The sequence below is a fragment of the Scomber japonicus genome, chromosome 10, assembly GCF_027409825.1.
Source record: "Scomber japonicus isolate fScoJap1 chromosome 10, fScoJap1.pri, whole genome shotgun sequence".
Classification (NCBI taxonomy): Eukaryota; Metazoa; Chordata; class Actinopteri; order Scombriformes; family Scombridae; genus Scomber; species Scomber japonicus.
The window spans coordinates 9,495,216-9,517,062 of NC_070587.1; the positions used below are offsets into that span (position 1 = coordinate 9,495,216).

Here is a 21,847-nt window from a genome sequence, read left to right on the forward strand (position 1 = left end):
AGTTCTTCAGTTTAAGCTGTTCGCTTGCTGTATGCTACAGTTCTTCCAGTAGCTGGTTATTGTAGATTAATGGTAACTATTACACTGGAAATAATGGGTTAAATCATACAAGGAAGTACCTGGGTGTTAATTTACTGAGGGAGTAAAGTCCGTGAGAGAAGAAAACAGGGGGAGAGGTTCCTGGACAGGCACCATTTCCTCCTGACGAGCTGGATCCCTTTTGTTTTTATCCCGAGTTTGATGCGGTTTATGTGTTAGATGTACTTACAGAGGACAGTGTGAAGATCTGCTGGTGGTGTACTGCATCAGAGAAATGGCCTATGATCTACAGAGGCAAGAGTCACATGTGTATGACCATGTTCAAGGTTTGTCTTCTGGTTTATGTATCTGTCAATTTTAAACATTTAGACAATATCTTAGTTAAATGAATATCTGTGTCATGTTTCTATTGATTCTTTTATTCTCACTGCCTTGTTTTAACCTACATTGCTTGACCATGAGCTTTGCTGTTTGTCACAGGGGATGGTTACCCCGGTGATCAGCAATCCCTAAGGTTGCGACGGGGCCAGTCTCAAATGTCCAATCAGAATTACCATCAGTACCACCGGAGCTCGACCCCTGCACAGCAGGATGAAGAGGGCAGCAGTGGACCCCCCCGTGACCTCAGGAGCATGCCTGTGCCCATGGCCCTGAAAAGAGCTACACGGTACGACAGCTACTTCTGAGCAATCTCATTAACTGCTGTGTGTTGGGATGTCTGGGATGAAAACCATAGCTACAGTGTTAATCTCAGGTTGTACTAGATATGTTGCACATTGTTAAAGTGCTGTAAATGTGACAGTGTTTCTAAATCTGAATGGTCAATTAAAGGGAGACTAAGCAACTTTTGTAAGAAACAAACAATAGATATTACAAAACAGTTTAGCTCTGAAACATTTAAACACATCCGAGTTTAATTTGACAGACTCCATTTTTTTTCACTACAGCATCTAATAATGCTATTGTTATATCCAGCTTCAGTATTTCACATTATCCCATAACATAATTAGTATTACTGTATAACCTAATTGTCACTTGGCTGCTGTTCAGTAGAAGTTACAGAGCAGATGTTAGCTTTGCTTTTGTATAATTGTATAAAGGCTTCTTATGAATTGTGGAACAAATCCTTTTTTATCTACAGAGCATAGTTCATTTTTTCTAACACAGGGCCATTTAAATGTTTTTAAAATGTGTCTGTTACAGGCAGGTGCAGCAAATGCAGGTACCTGTGGTCTCCAGAGGGGAGTCCTGGAAACGAAAGAAGACCAAATCTCTGCTAAAGCTCAAACATGGCATCAGGGAATTTCTCTACTTTTTCTCTCTGTGGAGAAGCTCTTTGCAGAAGATTGGAGGTAAGCCTTCAGCTATTTTTTTTTAAATGGACTTTAATCCTGCTGAAAGTTTAGTGTGCTTTGGCAGGTGGGCTTGCATTGTTATGGATTTAATCTGAATACATTTTTGATCATTTTGTTTCAGAATTTATTCTACATATGTGGTTTGAATGCATTTATCAGTTTGAATGAAATGTGGACTTTTTCCCCCACAGGGAACTTTGGAGGTGGTGTCCAGTCATACTTCCTGTTCTTGCGATTCTTGGTGGTGCTTAATTTTGTTTCCTTCTTGCTCATTGCTGGATTCGTCCTCATCCCCAGCATCGTCTTCAAAAGTGTTGGGACCAGTCTTATTAACAGCACTGGTAATGACCTCCCCAGACAATATTTCATTTCACTTTAACACACAGCAGTTATGTCTTGAATTCTAACATTTTAGGAAAAGTATTTCTCACAAAACTGGAAGTCTTCTCACAGATTGAAGTAACAGTTACCTAGCAACCGCCTTGCCTCTGAGGACAGGGTCTATGTAGGAGTTACTGTAGACAGCATCACCAGCTGTGGAGCTCGCCTCAGAAATACAAAGAAGAAATGCTCAACAGTGCATGAGCAGAAGATTTACTCCCAAAACAGTAGAGTATGCAGCACTGTGAAACTAATCAGAGTTATAAAATAAAGAGGATAAGTGTTGTAAAGATGCCATCATTTACAACTGTGGACGTGAGCTGGAATGCACTCTCCATCCTTAAAGCAGTTTTTACCATTTTTGCATGCATCACTTTTGTCACGGATTTCTCCATTTATTAAATAAAACCCTTTGATTTTCTAAAGCTATGTGAGGAAAATTGCTTTATCTCTTGAGACACTTTGCCGTTAAATGTGCCACAGGCGTGCACGCAATCACAGCTGCAGATTTTTCTTCTCTTTCTCTTTTTCTGCTCCTTCTACTTGTTGAAAAAGTGCTGAAAACCTTAGAGCGATAATATGACCTATATGTTCAGAGAGGTGCAGGGAAACAAAGAAATGCAGTAATCCCTGAGAATGCATGCATCTATCCTAAAGCTTTTTGTGTTTTCCAGGTCCAGAGGAATGCATGGTTTATGACCCTAATCCTCAAGGCTTGGTGGTCTTCTATTCTTACTTCCTTGACTTACTTTCAGGAACGGTGAGAAACTTTGCAGAGATTAAATAAGCTGTGATCGTTGCAGAACGTATAGCCTAACAGATATTTATGATTATTATACTTTTGGCTTTGTGTCCATGTTGTTGTTGTTTTTGAATGATAAGTCAGTTTTTGTTCAGTTTGTCTTGAAAAAGAGCCAACCAATGTACCTTTTTCACAGCAGACATTTTGACTTGTCATAGTGGGAAAAGCACAAGTATTACTAATAACACTGACAGTGGTTGTGTTATATTCAAGAGTCACAGTAAGCCATGACAGTGTGACAATGAGCAAGCAGGACTCTGAAACTGAAGCAGCTAAATGGAATTAAGTCATTGTTAATTTTACTATTTATACCTGGGCTTCTCCTACTGAAACATATTAAACTGTCTCCCTTGAGTAAACCCTATAGTCTTAAATGTATAATATTTGATCATTGTAAAACTTTAAACACAGTTAATGTGAAGTGTATTGTATACTGTTAATTTTATCTTATAAACTGGAGCTAAGACCTATACTTTTAAAAATGAAGTTGATGTAGTTATTTAGTGAATGATTAATATCCTAACAGACTATTTCCATACTTGATTTGCAACATTTAAAATTACAAACAGGTTTCAAAACCCTCCGCAACACCCAAAAGTACATAGCATGACTTCAGTGTCCTCAATGTTGCTTGTTTATTCCGTCATATGTATCTTTCTTTTTTATTTGTCATTGTCTCATATATATTTCACCTAGTTTATATTTTTGGTGTAATCTATTTTATTGGTTTTATTATTACATTCCCATCATTTTTATTTCTCTTGTATATTAGTCTCAAATAGTTTTACTGTTCACATGTGTACAGTCTTATAATGAGGACGATCATCTGTAAAGCATCTTGAATTACAAAGATGCTTTAATATAAATTTTAATTGTTGGACTGATTCTTGACTGATTAAAGTAAATTTAAACCACATCCCATGTATGTTTGGTGTATCAGATATGCTTTGCTGAGATCCTCTCCTCTTTGTTCAGGGTTTCATGGAGTATTCATACCTCTTCTATGGCTACTACAACAACACGATGGCAGAGGACAGTAACTTCTCCTACAACATCCCTCTGGCCTACCTCTTTACTGCGGTCTTCTACTTTGCATTTTGTCTCATTTGCATCATAGAACGGTCAGTCCCACAAACAAACACTTCCAGGTTCAGTAATTCAACCAAGCCTTTGTGTGTCTATGTATGAGTCAATAAGTGAACAAATGACATTTCAAAGCCTGAGTCAAGACTTCAGTCATCTTGACCTGCATTTGTATCCTCTTCCCCGGCTGGCTGCTTACACACAGCATGGGGACTGCAGCTCGAGTTGCTGTGGCAACAGGAGGCAGCGCTGTGGGCAACTACAGCCTGATAGTGTTCATCGGCTGGGACTATGGTTGCCTGGGAGACCAAGCCACCAAACTGAAGCAGAAGAACATCCACTATAGGCTACAGGTCAGAGGGGATCTGTCCTACTTAACAGGATGGAGGACAGTTAGGAAAAAGAGAGATACTGAAGCAGATTCACACAGTCATTGCCTGTAAGTGACATGCATTCATGACCAATTGTCTCTTTTCTCTCTCTGTGTCCCTTTCAGGTGGATCTGGAGGAAGAGAGAAGAAAGAAACAGGCAGCCACTCTGACGTTGGTTCAAAAAATAGTTTTACACTCACTTCGTGTTTTTATGTTTCTCGTTTCTTCGGGGCTCATCGTAGCAGCCTTTTACGGCATCTTCGAGGCAACAACCTACAGCCAGGTAAATTATGTAAAAGTAGAGTGATGACGCCCATGTGGCTTTATTCAAATCTTGAATGAACAATGAAACAATGAGGCCCTATTTATGTCAAACAGACAAGGAGCGGAGAGCAGGGGATCCTGGGTTTGATTTTTCAGTACCTACCTTCCATTGTCATCACTGCTGGAAACTTTGTGGTGCCTCTGTTGTGTGACCAGATCGCCTTAATAGAACGTTACAGCCCCAGCACTACTGTCATAGTAGCACTATTAAGGTTTGTGCTGCTGCCTCTGAGAGAGAGTGATTATGTTAAAGTATTTGCAATAAGTGCATTTGTGTTTAATGATGATAAAATGCTTTAAAATCTGAGAAAATAATCCTGAGATTTTACAAAGCTGCTGCAAAAATGACAAACTAGGATCTGATCTAATCTGTGTGTTAATCAGCCATGCAAACTCTGTCACAAAATCACAATTGGTTGATAAGTAATTCTCCATTTGTCTTCCATGTAGGGCCGTGTTTCTGCGTCTGGTGAGTTTGGGTGTTCTCCTTTACACCCTGTGGAGTCAGATCACCTGTAACGGGAACTCACAAAGTAAAAAATGTGAATTGTGCCAATACGACTATACGACCTACCAGGTGACTATACTACCAGGCTCAATGAGAGATTACAAATTACTTAATGATGCTTTTCCAGTTTAGTTTATTTTCAACTGCACTGATCTTTAATCATAAAGCAGGATGAACAAGCGGGATGTAGGGCCTGGACAAGTCGCTGTTTGACAAGTACTTTAAAGGAAAACAAGGAGGCAATGCATACATATATCTGTTCTTTTTATCTATCTATCTGTCATGTCTGTATTTATGTGAGCAAAGAGTTCTGTTTGCAGTTTGTTTTTGCATCAACACATTATATAGAGAGAAAGCTCCAAGTCAGCAGGTTTAGCTGAGGACTACAGTAAATAACAAGAATGAGATGGTGTTGGTTTGCCAAACACAGAAAAAAAGAGAATATTAAATAATTATACCTGAACTACTTAATAAAGTCATTTGTGACAAAGACAAGAACTCTCGGTTTATACAGAGATTTCACCAATTCATAGTGATAAAATTAGCAGACACAAAATGCCAAACTAACAATTCATAACAGCTCCTGTGTGTAGTTTAAAGATCAGAAAATAATGTGATGACCTTTAGTGACATCATTAACTAGAGCCCGACTGATATATTGGTCAGCTGATATTATCTGTCGATATTAGCCAAAAACAGAACAATTGGTATCGGCATACACGTTGTCTGATATGTGCTGATATGCATATTTTTGAATTATAAAGGTGGCATTTTATGTGTATTTGATCCTTCAGTTTTAATATATACTTACCTGTTTGTTTGTTTTTTTGGGGGGAGGGGCGGGGTCATTGCAAAAAAAATGTGCGTTCACGTATATATATATAAGATTATCAGTCAATATGTCAATATCAGAATGTTTTTATTCCCTGATATCAATATTGGCATCTGCCCCAAAAATCCAGTATGTGTCATAGTCCCAAGTTGGGACTTTGTGGGAAATCAGTCAAAAGTGAACAAACCATGTGTAACATTATGAGACAGTTTGATCTTTTCATGTGTTGTCTCTTCATGCAGTGCTGGGAAACACGAGTGGGACAGGAGATGTACAAGCTGACACTGTTTGACCTCCTCATCAACATCGCTGTGCTTGTCCTGGTTGAGTTTCCACGCAGGTACAAATCATTATTTCATATGTTTCAAAAACTGTCCAAATTTAATATGAATGTAATACATTCAGACTATTTTGACATGTGGTGTGCTGTGTTTTTGTGTCAGGATGGTGGTGGACAACTGGTCCAATAAGCTGACTCAGTGGGTGGGTCGACAGGAGTTTGTAGTTTCTTCCAACGTGCTCGGCCTGGTTTATGGTCAGACTGTGGTGTGGATAGGGGCTCTTTTTTGTCCCCTGCTTCCAGTCATCAACACCATAAAGTTTGTCATCATCTTCTACTGCAAGAAGGTGAAGATGTTGTTTTTAACATAGAGAACATTTCACACAATGCCAGTATTACACAGCACTCTGCTTTGGTTTCATCCTTAACCCTGTTTCATGTTTCCACTGCTTCTTTCCTCCTCAGATCACACTCTTCAATAATTGTCGGCCAGCCTTGAAGACGTTTCGCTCCACCACCTCCACCTTCTTTTTCCTGGTGGTGCTCACGTTTGGATGGGGCCTGGGCATAGTCGTCATGATTTACAGTTTAACTGAGTGAGTGCTGATTATCATCCTCTCCTCTGTAATGGTTACGTTCAGTTTAGCAATGGCAGAAAAAAATACTGATGAAAGTGGACAGTGAGAGTTTTGCTCCAGTTGTGACTCTGCAGGTCAGCTAAAAAATCTGAGGTGTCATAACAGTGGAAGGCACTTTAGACACAATTATTTGTTCTATCATGTTATCTTGTGATATATTATATATATATATATATGGTTATGGTTGTATTATATGGTTCAGGAGAATTGTTTCCTCTTCCCACCCAGGATCCATCCTTCAATGAGTTGCGGGCCTTTCCGTTTCTTCCCCATGATGTGGAAAATTGTTCCAACCTCTTTCTACAACCTGACCAAAACAACACAGGAGTTTCTCTTCTTCATTGGCTCACAGGCATTCTCAATCCCTCTCTTTACATTATCCTGGTGAGTGAAACAGTGGAACTACTGATAAACACAATACAATACAATACAATACACCTTACACTGTACGTGCATATTACATGGTCCTTCATATTTCATTTAATGTTTTATGATGTATAATTATGTCTTCTCTCCCTCCGATAGTGTGCTGATGTGTTATTTCGTAGCTTTAGCATCAGTCTATGGAAAAAGTGTTGCTCTGCTAAGAGCTCAGCTTAAACTGGTAAGCTGTCAGCATTTACCCTTTGATTTAAAATTAAGCACTTATTTATACAATTTGTAATTTTTTAAATAATTTTTAGGTTGTGTAACTTCCTAATATTTACAGATATAGATTTTTACTAATGCACTTGTGGATCTTTGGCTTGCAGGAGGGCCGCGACAAGCAGTTCTTGGTCAAACAGATTGAACAGTTCACTCGGAAACATCAGATACAGAACCAGCATGACTGAACATAACATATGGACTATGCGACATGATAAAACAGATTTTTAATGCCAGCTTCATATACTGTTTATTATAACACTACCTAAGTTATGTAATCAAAACAAAACATAAAACAATGTACTGTGAATAATATTAATATTCTCATATAATATACTGTCTATATTGTGCCTGATATGTTTTTTCCACACAAAAAAAGTTCAATTACCTGATTAAAACTATTCAAGAATCTCCACCTTCTCTCTCATTCGATAGTCCAAACTCCATGAAGATGTAAATCTGTAAAACTAAAATCAAGTAATTTAGATGTTTCTAAATGTAATGCGTCTATTCCTATGGTGGGTATTACATGAAGTACTAAATTGGTATCAGTATCACTTTAAGGGTTCTTGGATTGGTACTTGTATCGTAACTTTGTAAATGATACCCAGCCCTGTAATGTAATTTACATGTGTGATGTGGAAATACCTTCAATAATGGACTTTACAGAAGTCAAGGAACTTTATTTGTCACATGCAGAGAGATACAAAGTAGGAGACATCTTGTGTCTGGTAGTAGAACTTTTAAAAAGATGTCATGAATGTAAATGTTCCTCGTTTGACTATTATCTAATTATTTATTTTCATTTTACACAATAAAATGAGAGGAATCATAGCACCATCTAGTGTCAGTTCTGTGTTGCTGCAATGATGTGTTAATGTTTACTTCCTCTTTGGCTCTTCCTGTGGGCCAGGCTAGTCAGCGAGCGAGAGCAACTCACCTCTCAGCAAGTCAGTGAGAGGAATTTTCATCTCATCTTGTAATGTAGACTTGTTAAAATGTACAGTTTATTGTGAGGGAGCAAGTTAAATGTATCTTTGCTGCCCTGACGTTGATAGGTGAAAAGTAAGTTAGCTTCTACTTGCAGTGAAGGAACGACTTTTGCTAGCTAACACCTAAATATTGTATGTATTTTCACTTTTTTACATTCTTAAACAGTACTTAGGTAATATTCAGCTCTACTAACTTCCCTTTACTACATTCTTAATTGTATTTATGATCACACAACTTTCGTTTTCTGCCTGTGCTTGCTTGCTCATTCCTACTTCAGTTGACGCTAGCCTTGCTCAGCTAGTTAGCAGCTAACTTACAGTAGCAACAGTCGCCAAGGCAACCATGAACATCCTTCCGAAGAAGAGCTGGCACGTCCGCAACAAAGACAACGTCGCACGCGTTCGGAGGGACGAAGCTCAAGCAGCTGAGGAGGAGCGCGAGGCTAAGCGTCGCGTGGAGCGTGCAGAGCAGGAGGTGACCGGTGATGATGTCACGTTGTTTACCATGATGATGATGTCATGAATCAAACTTTTGGATAAGCCAGTGAAATTAAATACTGAAAGGAAAAATGCTAATTTCCCCTAAATCCAATATGACTCATGATTAATCAATTAGACCCAATGTATCAGTGCAGCCTGTGCATGATGTCTGATTTAGTCAAACTCTGTATCATCAGCTATGTGTCAGTATTTGATGTATGTGGTGTTACTATAATAGTAGGTGAACACAATATTCAGATATATGTATTCCTCTATCATCACTTACATTGTAAATGCATTATAAAAGGATCTGCAAGTGAATGAAAAGGAGGAATGGTTACAGCATGACTGACTATTGTGTTAAGACAGACTTGAAAAATTGAGAACCTGTCCTTTAAGTTAGAGTAACTAAATAGCGCTGCCCATTAAATACCTGTAATACGAAGGCTTTATTAGCCTTTATAGTTTCAGTTTGAAATAATTCCTCTCTTTTGCACCGCAGGCACGTACAGAGTATCTGAGAAGGAAATCTCGAGCTGCTCTCGAGTCAGCAGGAGGAAGCAGGGATGATGAAGAAGATGAACAGAGCAGAGGGAGTGGAGCTCTGGAGCATCTCAATCTTTTTCCTCTGGAAGACTCTTCAGAGAAGAAGGGGAATGAGGAGTATCTCAAAGAAAAGAAAGAGGAAAAGGTGATGGTGCTTCTGTCCATTCTTATTCACCACACAGGTCACCCAGCCTGTGTCTGCAGGCTTGGCCTCATTCAAGTCCAGCACTGTTCAACTTTAGTATGAGAACACAGGTTACTGTTATCAGCTTCCTGTAAAAAGCCTCACTGGTTATTATTGGTGGCAGACTAGTATGGTAGCTTACTACAGCAGCCTCTGAGCACAACACTAGGACTTTTGTAACTCTGCCATCATTTCTTATTGTCTCCAGGGCTGCAACTAACGATTATTTTTATTATTGATTAATCTACAAATAATTTTTTAAAATTGATTTAGTCTATGTAATATCAAAAAGTAATGAAAGCTGTCCATGAATTCCCTAGAGCCCAAAACTAATGTCTTCAGAAATATTCTTTTGTCCGACCAAAAGTCCAAAGATACTCCGTTTATAATGATATTAAATGGAAAAAATCCTCACATTTGCATAGCTGGAAAATTAGGATTTTGGATGTTTTTCTCCTTTCACTAACGTGATTAATTTATCATCACAATTGTTGTTGTTTTTTTTGTTTTTTTTTACTTCAAAAACCATCTGTGACTGAAATATACAGGTCACATGATAACAGTTATCAGCACCACCAGGAAACTCCATCTGCTGATGAAAGTCATGAAATGTGGCTGAAAGCTCAAAATCCTCATGATAAGGTTTTGGTATTTGTCAAGCTGCTGTTTACAAGGTTAAGAATAAACCTTCAAACTCAACTAACATTAGGTTATTCTCACCATTTGCCAAATTACATTTCCACCATAGTATCAATATTTCAGTGATCATTCTTGATGGAAATTACAATAAATAAACAAACAGCTTATTCTGGAAACGCTGTTTCAAGCACCAGGATGAACAGACATGTGAACAACAGTATGGTATAAATGATGCTGTCTTCAGAAACTTGTTTTTATACTCTATGTTTAAATGTATCTATGTATAAAATGTGTATAAATGCACCATTGGGAGTGACTAGGAACAGAGGCTGTGATCACATGATTGTTTAAGTCCGACTTTAATTAATCAGAAATGCCAAGATGCATTTTGTATACTGATTGTTTGCTTCACACTGGTATATTTGGACATTTAAAATCAGTGGAAGTGGGTACACTGTGGTCAGAAAGCTTAATGTCGCCATGCAGGTGGTCAAGTGGTTAGAGCGCATGCCACGTACGCAGCGGACCCTGGTCCGAATCTCGGCTGGAGGACCTTTACTGCATGTCACACCCCCCTCTCTCTCCCATGATTTCCTGTCTATCCACTATCAATCAAGGTGTCTATTCCTGAAAAAAGTCTTTAAAAAAAAAAAAAGAGAGAGAGAGAAAGCTTAATGTATTCTGGATGTAGCCAAGCCACAATGTGATACAGTTTTATTATCAAATCTCAAAGAAGGTCGAAGTGTCATTTTATCACTCTTGCATGTTTGTCACCGCTGTCATCATACAACAGATTTTACTCAATGTTGGTTTTCTTTGTTTTTCCAGGAGAAACAGGAACGTGCCATTGGCTTACTGGTGTCTCTGGGACCCCAGCCAGGGTCTGAGGTCACTCCGTGGTACATGAAAACCGGCGAAGAAAAAGAAGAGAAGAGAGAAACAGAAAAGAGGAAGGGAGTAAGTGAAGAGGAGAAAGAGAAGAAGGACCGTAGATTGAAAGATAGTTTGGACCCTTTGAAAGATATGAAGAAAGGTCTCGGTGTGAAACCGCACAAGAGCAAGAAAAAGGATAAAAGAGACAGAGGGGAGAAGAGGAGCAGTGGAGAGAGGTACAAATGTCAATATCACTTGCCTAGCAGTTGCTTATTCTCCAAAATATTTATAAAATTTCTTGTAATAATAAATAAGAGCACATTTTTCTGATATATTCTTGTCATTTAATGAATAACTTGTCCTCTGAGTAATTTAGAATATCTACAATATTTTGCACTCATTTATTTTTTTCTTGTTTACAGAAATCTGTCCTAATTTCAGTAAACAGTTTTTATATTCAGGCTTTGGTGATAATATGGAGAGTATCATCATGCAGAGATAATAAAGCTGTCTGTCCTGTCTTTTCCAGCTCCATTGAAAGGTTGCGTGCTGAGCGTTTACAGAGAGAGGCTGAAGAAAGGAGGAAAACCCAAGCCCTTATCGATCAGAGGAGCGGCAAAGGGAAAGATTCAGGCAAGGAGGTGCAGGAACGGGACATGCCGTACAACAGCGCCTTCTTCCCAGAACTTGCCCGAAAGCGTCAAAGGCGGGATCGAGACAGCTGGAGAGATGAAATTTTAAAATCGTGATAATGTGTTTCTTTCGTCGCCTCTGAAATTTAAACTGAGACAGCGAGAGGTGTTAATCTGCAAATGCTGGAAGAAGATATGAAATCCTAAAAAAAAAAAGAAGGTAACAGAAAGTAGGTAAAGAGCCAGATTGCGAACATGGTTGTGACCTGGTCGTGGTATTGTCAGGATATTGATAATGAGGCAGCTTGTAGGCCCCATTTCTGTCCTCTCTGGTCAGGTTCTGCTGCAGCTACTTCACCCCCTGCAACATGTCACACACGAACACATCAGCGGGGCAGATTATCGCCATCACAGGGGGGCTTGAACCCAGACTGTCAGCAAATACATACCCAATGAAAAGATGATAGCGTGATATGAATAATTGTGAAAAAAAACAAACCAATGTGTGGTAAATTAAGTAGGAAATAAGCTCACTGTTATATATTACAGGCATGTAAAGGTTGATGGTGTTACAGGTAAACCATTCATATTTTTTCTCAAAGAAAAGTCTGAAAGTAATTTGTGCATTTTATTTAATACAGTTTTTGTCTAATTAAGGTAAAATAATAAATCTGATGAGACAAAGTCCATTTTGGTTTGCTTTTCCGCAACACTGTATCACACCAACATCACCGAGCAACACAAAAGATTGAAGACTGACTTTTTTTTTTTTTTTTGGCTATAACATATTTTATCAGTGTGTGGTTTTAAAATACACTCAACCTACAATAATTTCTAACCTCGTGAGTGTTTTAATGTTCAGTTTTGTTAAAACTGGAGTTCAGCGGCTGTACTTTGTGCTGCTGTTGGTACCGAGATCTTTGAACATCTTATATCAAAGAGCCGACTGCAGCCTCCAGTCACTGTAAACGTGAGTTAACTCCTCTCTGAAATAGTATCAAATAATCTGAACATTGTAACCTTCATGAAGGCAGGATTTATTATTTTATTGTTTTGTTGATGTGGACCTGCGGAGGTGTCCATTAATAAAGTGTTATTATTATTATTATTATTATTATTAGTAGTAGTAGTATTAGTATTATTATCATTGTTGTTGTTGCTTTACACTGTATTAGTTTTACCTAAAGGTTTACCTGATAAATTGATAATATAGGGTTAAGTTACAGTCATTTTTAGACAACTGTGTAATCTATTTTTGCTATATGTCTAAAATATTTTTGATAGATTGGTCATGACAGTTCACTCACTTAAAATAGTTTAGATTTAATCAGAAAATGTTTGTTTTATATGTGAAAAAGGTGTGGTTAATTAACATTATTATTATGTATAATTATTTATTAAACTTTACTGTTTGAGTCAAATTAAACCCATTTTGACATTTAAAAACAGTAAAAATAATATGAATGTTATGACTTTTCCTGAAGTGGCCCAGAAACAAAAATGGAAATATTTCAAAATTATTTTTTTTACAATTTACGGTTCTTAATGGTTACTATCCAAAAAAAGTTGCATTCTTAACTTCAATTTCCTTTCAATTAATAGAAGTAGACAGTTTTCTCCTGTTTTAGAAAACATGAAATCATAATACAGTGTGATTGTTTTTCATTATAAACAAATAGAGTCAAACCTGAAGAACACTAATGAGTGATTAATTACTCATTTATTAATCTGTGTGGTTGTAAAATACATTTATGGTTTAAATTTTGGTCTAGGGACTTATTATAAAGGGATACTTGTGAAAAAATAAGACCCACTCTGAACTATAAAGGGTCAAAATATGAACAGTAAGGGTTAATGGGGCCATAATAACATCACATCCAGGATTCTTCATGCAAAATTAATAAAAGATCCAATATGAGATCAATATAAACGTACTACTTATCACCACATACATTATCTCATTATCTCCCTGTGGGAATATTATATCAGATTTTATTTATTAATTGTTTTTTTTTTGCATGATGATGAAGCTGGACCATGACAATGCGCGCTGTGTATGTCTGACGTAGGCTGGCGGAGGAGAAAAACACAGACATCCCTCTAACACTGAGCGACGGAGGTGGCGGAGGGGAGGGGGGAGAGAAAGGAGGATATCTAACAGGAGAAACAGCGGACGGTTGTTTTCACACACGGAGGCTGAGCAATAATGTATGATGAGCGGGGCTGAGGATGCACAATAGAGCATCTCACACACCGTGTTTAATTGCGGATTAGAGGAAGGGGGGAGGAGGTGGAGGAAGGAGGAGGGAGGGAGGGAGAGAGCACAACAAGGAAGGGAAGGAGACGCTCTTTATTATTAGGAGAGAAGCGGAGGGGGTGAGACAGAGACAAGCGTGAACTGGGAGACACGGCACAGACCGTGGCGGGGGGGACGGGAGAGAGCAGGACACCGACACCGACAGTCGGATCGGATGCTCGGATGCTGTTGTCGCTGCTGCTCCGGACACGGCGACGATGCGGCCACACTGCTGGGTGATGGTGGCGCTGGCGGGGATCATGTCGTACTTCAGCCCGGAGAGAGCCCTCGGAGCCCCGCAGAGGGAAGGTGAGCGGAGGAGGAGGGAGAAAGGGGGGTGGGGGGTGTTTGAAAACCTGTCAGTGATGCTGGAGAAAGGAGGAGAGGGAGGGGGGATGTAGTCAGTGATGAAAAGGCCTCCGTACACTGTATTATCAGCTTGTATATGACTGAGACATAATGCGAATTATTATTGCAGTACGTGGCTGACTTTAGCAAAACAAGAGCATGGCTGATTGGGTGATGGGTAGGGTACCATATTTGCATGCAGTGATGAAAATATTGGGGAGGAGGGGGATGTTTCGATTTTGGGCCTCACATCGATGGCATTTTAAAAACAGCACATACTGTATGAATAGCAGACTAAACCCGTCGGTCAGTGCGAGATATTGCAGCCTCCAAATAGCCTCCGCTTGGCTCAGGAGATTATTTAGCCTTTTAACCACTGCTGGCATCTTTATTTTTTCTGAATCTGAATATTGCCTCCTTCCCCCAAGATTTTGGCAGAGTGTTGTGTTTGTGTAATGTGTTCAGTCATTGTATTGTGGTGTATTGTTTTGATGAGAGCTGTTGGCACGGGGCTGGTGGAAAAGGCCTTGTGTTAGGTTCCTATTTATATGCAGTGTCTGTCTGGACATCTGTCTAGGGAAAGATGAAAGAATAGCTCTGCACAAGAATTGTGCATCAGCAGTGGAGCCACTAGTTATGTTTGTAGTGTATGTTACACTGGCAGGAGGGTCATTGAGATTATATATTGCAAGTGTTATGATCAGCATTTTGCTGTGTTTCTCTCTCAAAGCTAAAACTCATGCAGGATTATTTCTAATTTATTGGAATCCAGGGTGCCAATATTTATTTATTAGCAACAGATCGGGCCCTTCACCAGCCTACAGTTTGATACAACGGTGGTTTTAAATGCTGAACACATCTTCAGTTACCTTTGCTCAGGCAGCCTGATGTATGAAACAAGTTAATCTTGATGAGTCTGTGCTGCAACTTTCTGTGAGAAAGAAAACAGGAGAAAAAAACCCCACAAAAACAAGAAGAGCTCAAAGTGTTAATTACAGTCAGGCTTTAATATTGATCCCAAACACAAGCATCACTTCTTTGTGTCCTTGTATTTTTAGCAGTATGTTGATCCTCTTTTCTTTTTTCTTTTTTTGCAATATTTTTTTAAGCTCATGAATTATTAAATTTACTTCTAAATTTATGTATGCAGTGTTTACAATATCATGACCTTGTGAATGAATGCATGTTTGGACGAGGGACACTGAGGATGAAGTTAGGATAGTTTGTGAGAGCACAGACTCAGAACAGAGAAAACTTGGCTTATTTTTTTAAATGATTTTCTCATATTTATAACTTCAGACTGTTATGTAGTTTTTTTGTGTTAATGTTTTCAGATATGTGTTATGGGATGCACATAATATCAGTGAAAGCAGAGAGTAGATAAGTCTTCACAAGGTGAAACTGTGACTGACCAATGTTTTTGTTCTTGCAAAGATTTATTTGCAAGTTTCAATATAAATGTTAATATTATTTACGTCCTTCATTGCATTAAGCGTGAGTTGGATGCCGTCTGACTGTTTCAAGGTGTTATTGTTCCTCTCATGTCATTTGTCATAACTGATATAATGTTTGACGTATTTTAGCTGCAGTAATTTAAGTGAAACCTGTAGTTAACACCTGAAGGGTATTTAACCACCCTGCCCTGCCCCTTTTCTTTTCTACAGATGGTTCACTTCCCACAATCGACTACGTTGAGGTACAAATATCAAATGTCCCGATCCCTCCCTCTCTCACCTGAGTAGTAAACCTTCCTGATTTGAGTAATTCTTTTCCAGTTTCCAACCCTTCCCAATTAGCGCTCCTTTTTTTACCTAAATGACAACTCCTCCCCTGCTTCTTAACTGTGTTTCCTGAGTGGAATGCCATTTCTGATATTTCCCCCTCCCCGTGCTTTTTTCCTTACTGGAATGGTATATTCTCCCACTTTCAAACTTGAATTCTTTAATTCCAGTCTCTATTTTCTTTTACTGATCCAGACAGTGTTTTTTTTTCTCTTTCTCTTTTTTTTTAATATCTTGGACATAGTTTCTTTTCCTGCTTTTTTCCCCCCAAATCCCTGATGCAAGCTGTCCATTGGGGTTCTCCACTGTGTCCCAAACCTGCCGCTAAGAATACGCTCCAATGGTTTCCCTCTAAACAAAACACCTGTGTAACAAGACTTTACACCTTTCTGAGTCAGTGAAATCTCTTTTTTTTGCTTCTCACTGACTCAAACCTAACAGTGTGTCCCCCCCTTATAGAAACACAAACACCCTCAACAGATGTATTAAACCCTCTCCTCCCTTGTATTTCTTCCTCTCGTCCCCCCTCTGTCTTCCTCTCAGTTTCTCAGACCAGGGCTGCATCCCTCTCTCCTCCACCCTACGTCGTCATCCTCATCTCTTGCTCGGGGCTCGTCTCTTTTGTTCTGCTGCTCCTCACCTGCCTGTGCTGTAAGAGAGGAGGAGTGGGATTCAATGTAAGTCTTCAACATGTAAGAGATTTATTCACCTCTCTGCCTTTTTTGGTTTGTCACACAGTTTGCATGCCTGTATGGTTTTCATGTAAGCTCGCCTCGATATGGACTGAGGCCTTGCAGAAGGCTTTGGTCTGGAAATGGAAACACGAGTCAATAATTCCAATTTAATGAAGTAGAAATGGTCAATAATCATCTCTCGGTCTAATCTTGACTAAGCCTCCTGTCTTTTAACCTCACAGTGTTGTTGCTTAGCTGACAGACAGGGTGTAATTAGAGTGGCTGCTTTCTCATTGTCTGCTCCTCATTTCAGTCATATGTTTGAGTGAAAGAGTACCGTTGTAATCATACATCATACTAGTATTGTGATGCCTATATATTCTATGTTTCAGGAGTTTGACAATGCAGATGGGGAGGAGTGCTCCGGAGGATCCAGTCCTATCCAGGAGGACAGCCTGTCATCGTGTCCCTCCCTACCGGAGGTCTACACCTTACCCATCAGAGACAGGCCCAACTGCCCTGCCCTGCAGGATGGAGCAGGTAACAACCTGATACAACTCTCCTGCATAGCTGTGTGCTCAAGCTTCAGCTTTCTTATGAAGGGTTTTTGAAGCTGTGCTCACATGAGAGCCAAAAACGCAGTAAACTCCCTCAGGGTCTGTTGCCTGAATCACTGATGTGGATCCAGTAAAGGTCTCAAACAGAGAGTAAAACCAGTAGCATTGGACTCCCTGCTGAACTTCAGTTGAGTGGGAACTATGATCTGAGGAAATTGTGCATCAGTGCTCTGTTTGAACAGGCAAAGTTGGGCATTTGGTTGACTTGTAGTGACAGGGTGAGAGGGTTGCGGCCATGCTGACGAGGGTTGAGAATGTGGGTTATTGGCTCAGGAAAGGTGCTGAGTCAGGTAACAGTGCAAAATGTGTGGTAGTTGACTGTATTTATGAGCAGCACCGTATCTGTTTTTAAAGCTTATTTCTGTTCCTATTGTGAAATATTATGTCATTAAAAAGCATCAAATGCAGGCGTATGTGACCCTGATCTTTTTTTATTTCTCCTCTTCTTTTCTTTTTTCTAACAGACTCCAAGTCTCAGTGCTTCAAAAGGCACACTCTAAACTACCTTCAGGAGATAGGAAATGGCTGGTTCGGAAAAGTAAGATGATCACCTCCCATATTCAGATATCATCTCATCTTTGTGTTGTCATGTTAAATACGGGTAATAGATTGTCTTTGTTACGGCATGCTCTGCTCTGTTATATTTAATACTGGCTCCCGACCAGATTACGAGTCCTAACTCAAAATAGTTCTTTTACTGCCGGTCTCTCTCCCCTGGGCACTCTTCCATGTAATTGTCCATCGATCTCTTCTAGGTGATCCTGGCTGAAGTGCTGTGTGACTGCAGCTCCTCTCAGGCCGTGGTGAAGGAGCTGCGTGTCAGTGCCAGCCCTCTGGAGCAGAGGAAGTTCTTGGCTGAGTCTGAGCCATACAGGTGGGAGAAACTGTTGAGACTTAAAGAGAGACTATGTAACATTTGCTAACCATCAACCAGTGAGAATCACAGGATAATGGACAGTAGTACTACAGTCACACAAGAACAGAGGAGTAGAGACTTCAGTTTGATGGAAATATCCATGACTAACATTAGCCAACTAATGTTAGTAACTGGTCATACTGGTCATACCATATAGAGTAAGGCTGTATTAGCAATACAGTATATTGAGTATATCGAACTGAAAAAGGGTGCATTTTATTACTTATAATTTAACCTTTCATTTATAAGCAAAGGACTGTGTTATGTCTTCTTTAAAAATAGGATCTCACTTTAATCCTTTATAAAGGAGCAAAGCAGCATGTCTAACTTGAATTGTACCTGTTTACTATCAGGACAGACTTGACAACGATCTACAGGAACTAAAAAGGATAACAAATTGGAAATTGTATTTGAATGTTTAGTTTGGTATATTCAGAATGAAAATGTCACTGCAGGTACATAGTACTCTTGTCAATGAGCACTGAACCGACCTATTTAATATGTTTGACTTAGAATCTGAGTTGTATTTTGGCTGTCCTTGTTTCTCCCAAACACACACACACACACACACACACACACACACACACCGATACATAGGAAGCATTCAAGGACATGGCCATTCTCTATTCCTATCTCTGGGCAAAAGTCACAATAACTACCACCATCCTTTCTCTCACACACACACACACACACACACACACACACACACACACACACACACACACACACACACACACACACACACACATAAATGTAAACCCACTAGGAGTCATTCTCACACACATTTTTTTATGCTGTTTACATCTCTTATAGAGGCGCACACCTTCTACCAGTACTGTTCTTGCTGTCTTCTCACCTCTTCTGTCTCAGTTTGTGTCCGATGCAAACATGCAGAGTCAACAACAAGCAAACACACACAACACAACACAACACAACACCAACACTCTTTATTTCCTTTTTCCATCCTTCACTCTTCACTTCACTTTACTTTGGCTTGGCTGCAGTGCCTCACACATGTACCTCTTCTTTTTCTCTATCTCTCTCTCTCCCTGTGTCTGTGTGACCTACCTATCTATATATCAACTTACCTACCTATCTAATCTTTGGTGTCTCGTTCTCCCTTCAGGAGCCTTAAACATCCCAACATACTTCAGTGTTTGGGACAGTGCAGTGAAAGCATCCCTTTCCTCCTGGTTATGGAGTTCTGTCAGCTGGTAAGTAGAAATCATAATTTTTTTTATATATTATTTTTATTTTTATTTGATTTTTTCTCAGGTTTGCAGATCTGGATCCAACAGCATGTATTAACATATTTTTCTCTTATTTCATATCTTAGCAGTTAAGTTACTTATTCTGCATCATGTTTCACATAAATTATCTACTTTTCCCACTTCTTGTCAAAAATATTTCCTTTAAATCTTAGCAGGTAGGTCAGCCTTTTTATTCAATAGATATCCCAGACATTCCCAAACCATGCTCTTTCCCTGGAGAATCGGCTTTATATCAATGCCTTGTCTTTTTTGCTGGCTATAAGTAAACATTTTTGACAGATAGCTATCTCTTTTTTGTACTGCCTTCTCAGTTTTCCCTGGGTACACCACAGCACTGTTGTTTGGGATGTTGTATCCCATAACATCTTTGATAGCTGCATTTACAGAAACGCTTTAGTTTAGTGCAGCTCCAGAAAACATGGTTACGGTTCACCTCCAGAGAAAACAGCTATTTTTATATGAAACAAAGGTAAAAGTGAGTCATATTAGGATAAAGACTAGTAGTACATAACACATAATTTTGTAGTGTTTTTGACTGATCTACCTACAATTTAGGCCAAAGATCATTTGGCATCTGTGCTTTCAAATTTCTCTGAAAGCACCCACATCAGGCATTTTTTCAATTGTGGTGCGGCCCATTAAAAGTTTTTTTTTTTCTTAGGATGTTTATTGTAATATCATTTCATGTGAGCGGCTCATTAGTAGCACATTATCTGCTGCTGAAATGATGGATTCCAGGCTCACTGAAATCTGTTCAGCATCGTAGATTTGGTTTGTTTTCCTCCCCTAAGCTGGCTTAATCACTGACTGATTAAGAAAACCGTATGAGTGGACTCTCAGGCCAAACAAAGGCACGAGCAGATCAATTACAGCAACACAGTGAGAGAAACAACACTGTAGCCCTCACAGACTGAAGCCCTTTTTTGATAAAGTCGCCCATTTTCCTTTCCATGTGGATGTTTTTCATCCTTTTATATAGTCCATGTTTTATTTCCTTGCCCTTCCAGAAGCGCAAATGACTTATACTAACGCTGCCAGCTCATTACCAATTCCTGTGTTGCTTTTGAGGCTCTGTGATGGAAATCACCTAAAAAACGACGTATTTACTGCAGAACTAACAAATATCTTTTGTGCCTACACAGTGTAGCCTCTAAGTTTTATCTCTGTTTTAGGCGAAGGGCACAAACACTTGGCACACACACTTACAGCCAGAACTGCCATTAATTCAGCCTGTACTCACGTCACCTCCACACCTGATCTTGACCTGAACTACAGATGAAAACTTGGCCTCTTGGCTAACTCTGACACATTTACATCGTGGTGTGAACTAAAATGTTGATTGATGTGTACTGTCTCTGTCAATAAATCTTAGATAATACATTAATTAATAACACACATAATTAATTTCCATTTTTTTGTGATATTCATTTTAGGGTGACCTGAAGAGATATCTGCGAGCCCAGCGCAAGTCAGATGGCATGACCCCTGACCTGCCGACCCGGGATCTGTTGACTCTCCAGCGAATGGCTTTTGAGGTCACCTCAGGCCTGTTGCATCTCCACGAAAACAACTACATCCACAGGTCAGTCACGACTCTCTCTCTGTAGCCAAACAAAAACAGACAAGAGTGTAGCTCTGATCAATTTGACTATTATTTAAAAGCTTGTTTTCTCTGCAGTGATCTGGCTTTAAGAAACTGTCTGCTGACCTCAGACCTCACTGTTAGGATAGGCGACTACGGCCTTTCTCACAACCATTACAAGGTACGTGGCGATGTGCTTGTGAGTTTTTCATCCCCTTGAATGAGAAAGTGTGTCCAAAGACTGGACTGGTACTGTATAATTTAAGGTGAAACTAAATAATTCTTGTTATGTTTGTGTGAAGGAGGACTATTACCTAACTCCAGACAAGCTATGGATCCCATTACGCTGGATCGCTCCTGAGCTGTTGGAGGAGTACAGAGGATCTCTCATTGTTACTGACCAAACCAAGACCAGCAATGTGTGGTACGTTTTAAAGCAGCCACAGCTCTTTATGTACTTCCCTGCCAAAAAAACAAACCAAGCTGCAGGTCACCAAGTCATGCTGAAAATATGAAGGTCAAAAATGCCATCTTTTCATTCTAATCACAGCTAGTCTCCTAGCACAAATTAAGTTGCTTTCCTCTTTAACCAGCATCAGTGTGAACTTCATCAGTAAACATCAGCAAATCCCAGCTCATACACCAACCAACTTTAGCTGTTCATGGCTATCTTATATACTTTATTCCTCTGCTACTGAAACCATTTTGAGAATTAAATGCTCTGAACAAGGAATGTTTTGAATATGTAGATCAACAG

The 21,847-nt window shown here is 39.4% G+C and overlaps 2 protein-coding genes across 3 annotated transcripts; both read left to right on the top strand.

The window, feature by feature from the left end:
• Positions 1–181: 181 nt before the first annotated feature.
• tmc4 (transmembrane channel-like 4) lies at positions 182–7,828 on the top strand. Its single transcript, XM_053326379.1, has 16 exons — positions 182–365; positions 520–706; positions 1,243–1,391; positions 1,586–1,735; positions 2,450–2,535; positions 3,553–3,698; positions 3,866–4,013; positions 4,157–4,315; positions 4,411–4,568; positions 4,807–4,933; positions 5,939–6,036; positions 6,140–6,323; positions 6,442–6,572; positions 6,843–6,998; positions 7,140–7,218; positions 7,367–7,828. Exons 1-16 carry the CDS (start codon positions 314–316, stop codon positions 7,445–7,447), a joined length of 2,091 nt encoding a protein of 696 aa, XP_053182354.1. The 5' UTR covers positions 182–313; the 3' UTR covers positions 7,448–7,828.
• Positions 7,829–8,187: 359 nt separating this feature from the next.
• Positions 8,188–12,292, top strand: leng1 (leukocyte receptor cluster (LRC) member 1). Of its 2 annotated transcripts, XM_053326383.1 has the most exons (5): positions 8,188–8,324; positions 8,530–8,726; positions 9,234–9,422; positions 10,929–11,209; positions 11,503–12,292. In XM_053326383.1, the coding sequence occupies exons 2-5, from the start codon at positions 8,595–8,597 to the stop codon at positions 11,720–11,722; spliced, it is 822 nt and encodes a 273-aa protein (XP_053182358.1). In that variant the 5' UTR covers positions 8,188–8,324; positions 8,530–8,594; the 3' UTR covers positions 11,723–12,292. The 2 variants fall into 2 exon arrangements, with proteins under 2 accessions (XP_053182358.1, XP_053182357.1); XM_053326382.1 differs by having other exon boundaries at positions 8,188–8,726.
• Positions 12,293–21,847: the final 9,555 nt, after the last annotated feature.